Here is a 12,137-nt window from a genome sequence, read left to right as displayed (position 1 = left end):
GCAGCAGGTGCGCGCCGGCGTCCCCGTTGCCAGGCGACAGCCCCAACATTCTATTTGATTGATGGGATTCAGTTTTTAATATGGGCCCCAGAGAAACACAAATTCATTTACTCTCTATAATCAAGTCAGTTGGACTGCTGAGAGAAATGTAGCACTGTAGATATTCTGACTGACTAAAGGCTTATTTTTAGACAGAAAGAGATGAGGTTCAGTACAACTGTGAGGGTCTAAATTATTGTGCAATACAGTCTCCTGATTTAATAACCACAGTGTGCAGCCATGGATTTAACTTGTATACACTACCATTCGAAAGTTTGGGGTTAGTATGTTTTCTTTGAACTAATACTTTAACTCAGCATGGACATATTGAATTGACCAAAAGTCACATTAAAGACATTTATTATGTTGCATTATGATATGTTTTTATGATTTATTTTTAACATAAATTCTGTTCTTTTGACCTTTCATCAAAGAATTCTGAAAAAAGTATTAAGCAGCACAACTGTTTTCATAATTGATAATAATAAGAAATGTTTCTTGAGCAGCAAATCAGCATATTAGAATAATTTCTGAAGGATCATGTGACGCTGAAGACTGACGTAATGATGCTGAAAATTCAGTTTTGCCGTCACAGGAATAAATTACTTATATAAATATTAAAATAGAAATCAGTTTTAAATTGTAATATTTCACAATATTACTGTTTTTACTGTATTTCTGTACAAGTAAAGGCAGCCTTGGTGAGCATAAGAGACTCACAACACATCTAAAAATGACCAACCCCATACTTTTGAACGGTAGAGAAACTGATCGTGTATTGTGGAACACATTTTTATGACTTCTTTTTATTTATTTCCAAAAGCAATTTATTAACCAGCTTAATGTCAATCACTAATTCTGTAATCTTAGGAACTATTATACAACTGAAAATGACAGGACACAATTTGTTTTAATTATTTACTGGCAAAATAATTGCTTGTATTTACATAATTGCACACTGAGTAGCAGTAAGAGAAAACAAACAAGCCTGAAAACACAGAGAAATGCACAAACTAATCCTTGATACAACCGCTTAAAAATAAAATATTAAATATTCACAACATTGAAGAAAGATGAACAGCAATCTAAAACTCTTACATTGGAGAGTGAGAGAATTCCCATAATGAAATTCACTAGAAACACTCAATTACAAATTCAGATTGATATAAGAACTCACAATTTAAACTAATCAGATGCATTAACTGTATACATGAATGACAACATATGTGTAACATTTTATGCTTAAAGCAAGCATATCATTACAAATTGTATCCATTATTCTTCTAAATAAATTAATGGGTCTTATTAACACAAACTATAATGTTGAAATATCCACCATTTTTGTAATAGGAAAAAAACAAACATTGGTAATGGCTTTGAGCCTAACAGTCTACTGAAATCTGTGAAATTATGCAGTTCAAATGATACATTATAAAGGTATAAGACTATTCACCCTCCCTTTCAATACCTCCATTTTTCATTTGTTCCTCTCCTTTTTTATCTGTTGGATCAATTTATATAGAGGGTGATACATTCTAATGAAGGATACACTTTTTCTCTTAGCTCCCACCAACACAAACACACACACACACACACACACACACACACACACACACACACACACACACACACACACACACAGATTATTCATAAGTCCATCTTTTCTGAGGTGATCACTACAGTATCACTGCTATTGTTTGTGGAAGGTTGCACCTCCAGGGCAGCATGAAGGTTCTCCCCGTAAACAGACTCCAGCAGATCATCTGGATGTGATGTGGTAGGGACAGCCAGCCTGGAGTTGGGAAGAGAAGCTGTAGCCAGGGCAGTTTGAGGTGCTGGAAGGTTCTGTGCCGCCTGCTGGGCCTGTGCCATCCTCTCTAATTCTGCATGCTTTGTGCCTCTCCTCCGGCCCAACACTTTAACGTAGTTGGCAGGGACGAGGCCAGTGATCTGCCCATCCACACTGGCTAACAGCCAGCCACGCACTCTGGGCTGTTGTTCTGCAAAAAAGAGTGGACTACATTGAGTACAAGCTGTAAGACAATGCCTAGAACAAAATGTACATGGTACAAAGTGTATGTGCTTGACATCAGTCAAATTTAAAATATTACATTGTTGATAAGTTGCAGCGCAAAAAGGATTTGTGTTTTATTTAAATTTTCTCATTGGATTATCTAGACTGTAGAGAGTGTGTTTGCGTGTGATAAAGTGTTGAAGTACACTTCTGTTCAGATTATGTTAAAGGAGAACTCCGGTCAATTTTAACATTGAGCTCATTTTTTTGTACATTAGGAGTGCTGTCAATACAGAGAACAACGACAAAAATCGGTGTTGCCTACACCGAGTTATTCTATTTTTAAAATTTGCACCCTATTGACTTCAATGGGGCAAGTAGTAAGCCTGCTTTTTAGCCTCTTAACATCCTTTAAGTGTCATTACAAGTGCACAGAAAATGTGAGTGATTCCTTCCGAGTGAACACGGGTGGATCTGACTGCAGTAGATGTTAGAGATATTAATAAAAATGAAGTTAATTCAGCCAGCGCTCATACCTTTGTTTACATCCTGTTTTCGGTGGAAGGCCATAGTAATCGATTGTCGAGTTCACGCGCATAGGTTTAGTACCTATGATCACGCGCGTGAACTCGACAATCGATTACTATGGCCTTCCACAGAAAACAGGATGTAAACAAAGGTATGAGCGCTGGCTGAATTAACTTCATTTTTATTAATATCTCTAACATCTACTGCAGTCAGATCCACCCGTGTTCACTCGGAAGGAATCACTCACATTTTCTGTGCACTTGTAATGACACTTAGAGGATGTTAAGAGGCTAAAAAGCAGGCTTACTACTTGCCCCATTGAAGTCAATAGGGTGCAAATTTTAAAAATAGAATAACTCGGTGTAGGCAACACCGATTTTTGTCGTTGTTCTCTGTATTGACAGCACTCCAAATGTACAAAAAAATGAGCTCAATGTTAAAATTGACCGGAGTTCTCCTTTAAGAGTCTTGTTCTTGTTCTTACCTTTAGGGGCAAGATTAAGCATGTCTCCAGCCTGTAGAGAGATCTCTTCCTCAGACGAAGCTGTGAAGTCATACTCAGCTCGTGCTACTACATGGTCATCCTCCCCACTTGCCCAGTTAGTGGCTGAAAAACAGAACATAACTTATATTAAGCACAAACATATAGACACGACTACATATAAAACTACTTTTTCAGACACATACCAACAAACAAAAAAACTACATACAAACATGTTTAAGGGCTAAATAATAAAGGCTGCCTTACAGCCTGGGGCCAGCGTGAAAGACACCTGGGACAGTTGTTTTGTACCTTTAATAATTTTATCTACAGTGCTATGCATAAGTTTAGACACCCATGCTAAAGTTGACTAAAAAGAGGAATAAAAAAATCATCTTTTGGAAATTGAACTTAATGCCTTAATTAAAAAAATTAGGAAAAATCCAACCTTTAAGGACACCAATTTTCTTTGTGAATGAATAATGTATCGTAAATAAATAAATGTTCTTCCTTAAAATACAGGGTGCATAAGTGAGTACACCCCTATGTTAAATTCCCATAGAGGCAGGCAGATTTTTATTTTTAAAGGCCAGTTACTTCATGGATCCAGGATATTATGCATCCTGATAAAGTTCCCTTGGCCTTTGGAATTAAAATAGCCCCACATCATCACATAGCCTTCACCATACCTAGAGACTGGCATGGTTTTATTTCAGTTAGCCTAAAAGCTGGTTTGATTTGCATTGAGAGATGATCTTATGGAAAGTACTCCATGCCAATCTCTAGGTATGGTGAAGGCTATGTGATGATTTTAATTAAGGCATTAAGTTCAATTTCCAAAAGATGATCTTTTATTCCTCTTTTTAGTCAACTTTAGCATGGGTGTCTAAACTTATGCATAGCACTGTATATTTAATTTATGCAGTTTTATTTGACATTTTTCATAATTTACTCATTTATTATGTTTTTGTGGCAGGGCCAGTGATTATTTTGAATGGGCCAGTAAAAAAATCCTTATTGTTGAGCCGAGCATTTACTGTAGAGCAGCAAATGTTTTTATAGGATGAATATAAATGTTTTTTCTGAATGACACAGTGATAAAATGACTCAGTCCTGCAACAAATTCAGTGACAAGTCTCAGCCTAACTGAGAAGTGTAGAAGTTTCTTTCAGTGATGTTTGTTTAGTGGTACAATATACTGTCACTTTTTTGACCAATTTATTGCATCCTTTCTGAATAAAAGTATTCATTTATTGGTAACACTTTACAATAAGGTTTAATTAGTTAAAATTAGTTGACCTCTTTATTTAACAAACTAAGAATGAACAATACTTCTACAACATTTATTAATCTTAGTTGATGTTAATTTGACATTAACTAATACATTATTAAAATTGAATGTTGTATTTGTTGACAATAATTAATACACTGTGAACTAACATGAACAAACAATGAACAGCTGGATTTTTATTAACTAACATTAACAAATATTCATAAATGCTGCAACAAATGTATTGCTCATTGTTAGTTCATGTTAGTTACTACATTAACTAATGTTAACAAATGAGATCTTAAAGTGGCCCATTATGGTTTTTCGAATATTAACTTTCATCCAGTGTGTAATATAGCTGTTTGTGAATATTATAAACGTTCTGTAAAGTTGTAGAGTCAAAAGTGTGCGATAAATTATTTAAGTAAAGAAAGAATCAGAAAGAAAGAATCAACTCAGAACCGCCTAAACGAGTCGTTTTGTAATTTGAATCTCACTGTGTGACGGTTCTACGTCACTAGAAAATACATTTACATATAACGCCCACCTATGTTGTACGTTGTCCGTCTGCAAACAACTTGACCCGCCCTCAAACATGTCATTTTACTGACGACTGCTTCTCAAATCTCGGGGTCAAATATGGGTCAGTAACCAGTTTATTTGGACCAGCTTGCTCCTCAGAACCACAACTTGTAAGTATAATTAATTGTTGATGTATATTATTTTCTTCTGGGTGTTCAAAATACGTAGCTTTGTGTTTTATACTTTCTGGCTAACCGGCTAACTCACGTTATTACCGTTTTACTGAAATACTTTTGCAAAGTAGGCCTAGCTGTGGGCCACTATTACCTAAAACTGTGTACTAATGCAGATGTCTGTTGTTCTTACTACTTTGAGTAAAGATAAAGGATGGAGCTAGATTTGTTTTGCAAACTTTAATGTGACATCAGTCATTCACGTTAGTGCTCGGCTAACGTATGCACCGTTATTGATACAGTTAATACAGTTCCTGCATGTGCATCGCAAAATGAGAAATATACACATTGGTTTGTTGATGAACATACACTTGTTAATGCTGATGGTGAGGAATTACAGTTGAAACATCTCATAATGTACATTAAAAAGAGTAGCATATCACTGAGAAACGTCCTGATCAAGTCTTTTTTGCGATGGAGGTTCGGGTTGAATAACTAGTTATTCCAATGTTTCATCATCGGACTTGCGCTCGGATTGATATGGTAAAATAGACATCATAGTTACTGTCTTTACAGGGAGTACAATCGCTGAGCTTTAGGAAGCCTTCGGACGGAACTGAAGTTCAGTTATGGTAATGGGCGTTTAGCTTCCGAAATATGCTGTACGCGGTAGACCAATCACAACAGACTGGGGCGTCTGGCCAATCAGAGCAGAGCAGGCTCTCGGAAAGGAGGGATTTTAGAGAGACTGATTCATCCGCCAAGTCGTTTTAGAATCATTGAAGAATGTGGTGATGTGCAATGTACAGGGTGGGCCATTTATATGGATACACCGTAATAACATGGGAATGGTTGGTGATATTAAAGTCCTGTTTGTGGCACATTAGTATATGTGATGGTCACCACCCATCTTGAGGAGTTTGCCCCCTCACATATACTAATGTGCCACAAACAGGACTTTAATATCACCAACCATTCCCATGTTATTACGGTGTATCCATATAAATGGCCCACCCTGTATATTACGAGAAAATGAAACCAATGTCAACTTTAAGTGTTACCAATTTATTTAAAAAAAAAAATCTTACTGACCCCTAATTTTTTAACAGTAGTGTAAATCATTCTCATTACCATGGTCCTACGTTAAAAGCAAAATAGAAACAGAAGTGATAGGCAAGATACTGAATAATACCGGACTCATGTCAGACCAATAAATAGTGAGAAGACTGGAATGAGAACAGACAGAACATGAAGGGAATGTCTCACCATTTTCCTCAGGACCCTCAGCAGACCTCAAAAGCCTCCAGATCAAATACGGCCCTCCAAGAACGACAGCAAAAAACAAGAAAATGGGCCATGATTTGACAGAATTCACTCTGGGGTCATCAATCCCAGCACCTCTGATTCCTGAAGCAGACACCACAGAGGAGGCCGCACTGTCGGCCCACAAATCGTCCACCTCTGAATCCTGACGCAATCCCAGCAGCCTCTGCAGCCTGCGATATAGGTATCTAAGGGTCCTAACCAGGGCGAAAGCAGACAGCACTTTTGTGAAATGTATGCGTAAGCGGGAGAAGTGATTGGCCACATCCAGAACAGCACGAAAGCTGTTATAGACAGCAGAGAAAGTAGCGTCCATCATCATGCTGACCGACGAGAAGGCGTGGACAATGCTCTCAATGGACTGAAACGCTCCGCGGCTGCTCTCCTCCGCCTGCTGGACAAAACGGCTGGGTGGGACGTCGTCCCCTAAGTTATAACGGTTATAACCCAGGCCACCTCCAACTCCATAACCACTGTAGCTGTAGGGGCTGTAACCCCCCCCATACATGGAGCTCCCATAAGGGCTATATGAGGAGGGCAATGAGCTGTATGTAGGGCGGTATGCCTGTTGGACGGATCTTGGAGGGATGGGTGGTGCCACACGTGTTAGAAGTGGAGGACCAGACATTGATGGCCCACTATGTGATGCTGATCCAAAGTCAGTAGAGCTAGATATAAGAAAATAAAAACATTCAAAAGAAATGCCATATCTATAAAAAAGCAATAATAATAAAACATAGTTGAAAGTTGTCAAATGTTCTCTATTTAAAAGTAAAAGACTGAACACAGTTTCTGTGAACTTTGACACTCACATGCAAACACTTACTGACATGCTCGAGTACGAGCCAAACATTAAGTTTACGTAACTTAACAACAAAAGTATAATTGTCAATACAACCATACAGAACTTTTATCAGAATCACTGTAAAAACCAAACCTATGCACATACTTATTATTTTTACAACAAAAATACCACAATAGATTTTATATTTGCTTGAGAGCTAGCGCTAATAGGTTCGCTAGCGTTCCAACACTCCGTCTTTTGGACATGCTGGCCAAAATAAGACGAGTTATTACGAACCGATAGTTTAATGGTCCAGTTATGGTTCCAGGGATGCGCCTTTCCCATGGTTTTGGTGGAGGCTGTGCCATTATTTAATATTTTACACCAAAAGTCGAGCTGCACAATAAACGTCAGGAACAGAAACTGTCCCATTCGCCAGACTAAAGCAATCGATCATTCTCACAGTTCTGACCAGGTTCTGACTGTCTTTCGACACGAGACTAAAGCAATCTATAACTGAATCGATGTGGTCGTATCTGTGTTTGCAGTCTTGTTAAGTTTTACTTATTTAACATACAGTGTGTGTGAGGAGTCGTTAATTAATTAAATATCTAATTCCGGTGATCTGCCGCTAAAATGTCTGAAACCAGACTGCTTATTCGTCTGATGGTGCATTTCAAGCACGATCACTGACTAATCTGAAATATTTTAAATGGAAATCGTGACCGTGAGACGTGACTGCTAGAAATCTGTTGTGGATTTTTCATTGCTCTAGCTCACGACGCACCGCGTTTTAATTTTGAGTCCTGTCACTGACTCTTGCCAGAAGTGGGATTTAAACCCACGTCGCTCGGCCATTCTGACAAGGAGAAGATAGCCTTGGAATTATAAAATATGATTATAATTCCATATTTTATTCTACAGACTTTTTTTGTTGTAGTAATCTTAGCCTAGCCTAGTAGATTCAAAATTGTCTCAAAAACAGATTTTATTTATATTTGAAAAATCTTTCGTTTAGCTCTGTCTAATGTGTAAACTGAACACACACAGACTATATTGTTTAAGTCATTTAAACGTATACATGTAAGGTATTTTTTATTTCGAATATCTAAAATGTATTGTCAGAAGTGGGATTTGAACCCACGCCTCCATTCGGAGACCAGAAACCTCATCACCTGAGAAGGATGAAACCTTGAGTCTGGCGCCTTAGACCGCTCGGCCATTCTGACACGAGGAAACACGTGCACTGGAATACACTGGAACAGCCAGTAATAGCCCTAATGGTAATTTGCAGTTTTATTACCTAGCTGATTTTGAAATAAAATATAAATAAACATAAAATTCTCAATTCTGTCAAATTGTATCATTCACAATTATAATCTGAGCATATTTGTATTGTCTCAGAAACAATAAAAAAATTTTTTATTGCATTTTAACAAGAACAAAACATAATTTACATACAAGAGTACATATAGCCATACATGTCAGGGGTAAAGAATAAAAAAAATAAAAATAAAAAAAAAACCAAGAAAGGCATTTTACAGAAACCACCTGTACCTGTCAAACAGCTGTGTCGTTTTCCTAGCTTTTAGGTTTTTACTTTTTGATGTTGTTTCTACATATATTTTAACATCATTCTTAAAATGTTCACAATTTGGTATTTTTCCATTCCCTTTGACTTTATGAATATAGTACCGGGCAATTATAACAATTAAATCCAAAATAAACAAAAGATTTTTATCACTCTCAAATGAAAACCATCAGAAACATCTTACTACGCTTTCATAATTTTCTTTCTCTCAAATGCTAATTTTCAAATCCATTCATGTTTTATTGCTTTACTCTTCTCCCAAACCCAGTCTTTCAATGATTGATGATTAACTGTCATTGCTCAATTCAATCAAATTCAAATGTAGTATTTGTATAGCTCTTTTCCCAATACACATAGTTTCAATGGGTTTCAATTGTCTCAAACAAGCTTTACAAAAATGCTTGTTTCAGTGTTACACTTTAGGAAGTAATCTGTTATCAGTCAGAGATGAGTGTATCAAATTGATGTCCATATGGTAGTAATATATACAGCTATAATATAATACGTTATGTGGTTAGTCCAGTTATGTAAAATGTAAAATTTACGCCAGTTGCAATAGAGGCAGAATGTAGTGCAATTGTGTAGTTTCTATTTTGCAGCAATATCTTTGACAGCCCACAAGATGGAGCTGGAGCAATGTTTGCCTCAGTTTGGATTTGGTTTACCACTTTTGTAATCTATTATAAATGTGTCTCTCAGATCTCCAGCGCCAGTGAAACATAAGTTGATAAAGATCAAACAGGATTTGTGAGAGTATTGCTGCCTGCCAACAGGGGGATTAATTGTTTCAATCAAGTTAATGGCTGCACACCCAGTGGTTAAACATATACATTGCTATTGGCTGAAAACAAAACACAATCCTCAGAAGCAGCCCCATATATTTATGACTTAATATGACATATAATAATGACATTACATGTTGCTTTTGCATTTATACAAAACACTAGGCCTACATCAAAATAAAAAATGGTTTGGAACCAGGTCATTTTATTTAATGTATATGGAACTTCCACAGTAATGTTTTTTCTCTCTCCCTATCTCATGGTCATTGCATTATATAATCATTTCCATCTAGCTGTAAAACTACATTCAGGACTTCAGGAGGAACACCCCAGCACTCCCCCCATTCTCCATCATGAGCAGCACTGTGGAAGCAGTGGAGTCATTAAGGTTCCTAGGCACCACCATCTCTCAGGACCTGAAGTGGGACAATCACATGACTCCATTGTGAAAAAGGCCCAGCAGAGGTTGTAATTCCTTCGCCTGCTGAGGAAGTTCAACCTGCCACAGGAGCTGCTGACACAGTTCTACTCAGCCATCATTGAGTCTGTCCTGTGTTCATCTATAACTGTCTGGTTTGGTTCAGCCACCAATCAGACATCAGGAGACTACAACGGACAGTCCGGCCTGCTGAGAGGATTATTGGTGCCCCCATGCCCACCCTCCAGGACTCTTCCCGGGTGAGGAAAAGGGCAGGTCAAATCATCAGACTCCACTCAACCCGGCCACCTGTTTGAACTGTTGCCTTCCGGACTGCGCCTCAGATCAGGCACTAGAACATCTAGAGGCAGGAACAGTTTCTTCCCACAGGCTAGTTCCCTCTTGAACAGTTAAATACCTTCCAAGTGCAATACCACACTTTTTTGTGCAATATCCTTGTACATTTATTTAGTCCTATTTATTCATATTATTATTCACAATACTGTAAATGTTTATTATGACGAAAACTATTTGTCTTTATACTTCAAAAAAAAAAGAAGTTTTTATTCTTAAATGTTATTATGTGCCTTGTTATATTTATATGTATATGGGTGGACTGGAAGCTTCAATACCAAGGTACATTCATTGTGTGTGCAAACACACTTGACAATAAAGCTCTTTCTGACTCTGAAAGTTCCCTCTTTATGATATTTGTCAGTCCAAAACATCTTTGCAAATAGACTATTACGTAAAAATGAATGAGAAAAAAAAATACATTACAAAAACTCATGACTAGTCAATATTCAGCTTAAAACGTTAGAGTACATGTTTCTTATGACACATTTATTTGTCGAGATCACATCCATTCGGTGGCTGCCCGGCAGATGCCGTCATGACGCAGGACTTCCAGCGCGTTGACGTGATGATGCGTTCCACCAATCAGCCGGAGTTTCCGAAGCCCAGCCAGGAAAGGAGCAGATGATATGGCAGCTTTGTGAGCGGCCAGGTGGAACTCGCTTTTGTTTAATCGGGCTGACAGCGGAACATGAGTACAGTTTAACCCGCACGCCGCAGCGGGGGATCCGAAAATGATATACCTGATATTAATTTCTGCTTTCTCCGGGGCCATCGTCACGCTCCTTCTGCAGCTCTTACTGGTGTACCGGAGGAGCCCCGAGCCTGTCGCTAGGACAGTTCAATATGTCAAAGCAGTTCCTGATCCCGCACTGAGGGATTACTTTAGCAACCAACAATGCGAATCAACGCAGCTACAACCGGATATCACATCGTCTGCCTCCAAACAACCGGAGGCCGCTTCTCCAAAGCAGCAAGAGACCACCGTCCCCGGCAGCAGCCCCAAACAGCAGCCGTCTTCGCCACCGCCTTCCCTGAGCGACTTTCAGCACGCCTCCAAAGCAGAGACATGCGATTTCCTCAATTCCATATTTCTGTTTTTATTCCGCGAGCTCCGAGACACCCCCGTCGTCAGGCACTGGATCACTAAAAAGATCAAGGTAGAGTTTGAGGAGCTCCTCCAAACCAAGACCGCCGGGCGTCTGCTGGAGGGGCTCAGTCTGCGGGATATCTCCCTGGGTAACTCGGTGCCCGTTTTCAAAACAGCCAGACTCATGAAACCCGTGGCTCTCAATGAAGACAACATGCCAGAGGAGCTCAATTTCGAGGTTGACTTAGAATATAACGGCGGCTTTCATCTGGCCATTGATGTCGATTTAGTATTCGGTAAATCGGCTTATCTGTTTGTGAAGATGACCCGGGTGGCGGGCCGCCTGAAGCTGCAGTTCACCCGCATGCCTTTCACGCACTGGTCCTTCTCCTTCCTGGAGGACCCGCTCATAGACTTCGAGGTGAAGTCTCAATTTGAGGGCCGTCCTCTGCCCCAGCTCACCTCCATCATAGTCAACCAGCTCAAGAGAGTTATCAAGAAGAAGCACACTTTACCGAACTACAAAATAAGGTAATGTCTAAGTGTCTTCATGCTGTCACATGCCAAGTGCAATCTGTCCCTTGCCTTTGACATGACAGTGACGTTCACCTGTGGTCTCAGGTCCATCAGCTACGGCTGGACAGTCACAGTTAGGTGTCTTGAAGACGAATGAGTGTATCTGATCCCAAAATTATTTCCCTAAATTCAGGTAAAAACATTTTTTATGGAGAAACACAGATATTACTCTATCTATGGAGAAAGACAGAT

At 38.9% G+C, this 12,137-nt stretch overlaps 2 protein-coding genes across 2 annotated transcripts in view; one reads left to right on the top strand and one right to left on the bottom strand.

The window, feature by feature from the left end:
• Window positions 1-855: 855 nt before the first annotated feature.
• On the bottom strand, window positions 856-7,618 carry pex13 (peroxisomal biogenesis factor 13). The gene is made up of 4 exons (XM_084392540.1): window positions 7,432-7,618; window positions 6,294-7,018; window positions 3,066-3,188; window positions 856-2,039 (listed from the first exon to the last, which is right to left on the bottom strand). Exons 1-4 carry the CDS (start codon window positions 7,500-7,502, stop codon window positions 1,687-1,689), a joined length of 1,272 nt encoding a protein of 423 aa, XP_084248666.1. The 5' UTR covers window positions 7,503-7,618; the 3' UTR covers window positions 856-1,686.
• A 2,784-nt stretch (window positions 7,619-10,402) lies between these two features.
• The window catches only part of pdzd8 (PDZ domain containing 8), a 44,520-nt gene continuing 42,785 nt past the window's right edge, over window positions 10,403-12,137 (top strand). Inside the window, exon 1 of the mRNA XM_084393966.1 lies at window positions 10,403-11,900. Within this exon, the coding sequence (XP_084250092.1) occupies window positions 11,014-11,900 (887 nt within the window). The 5' untranslated portion in view covers window positions 10,403-11,013. The remainder of the gene's footprint in view (window positions 11,901-12,137) is intronic.

This window comes from Rutilus rutilus (assembly GCF_951802725.1).
Source record: "Rutilus rutilus genome assembly, chromosome: 21".
NCBI lineage: Eukaryota > Metazoa > Chordata > Actinopteri > Cypriniformes > Leuciscidae > Rutilus > Rutilus rutilus.
The sequence above is the reverse complement of the archived record's forward strand: the minus strand, read 5'-3'. Positions and strand labels throughout refer to the sequence as shown.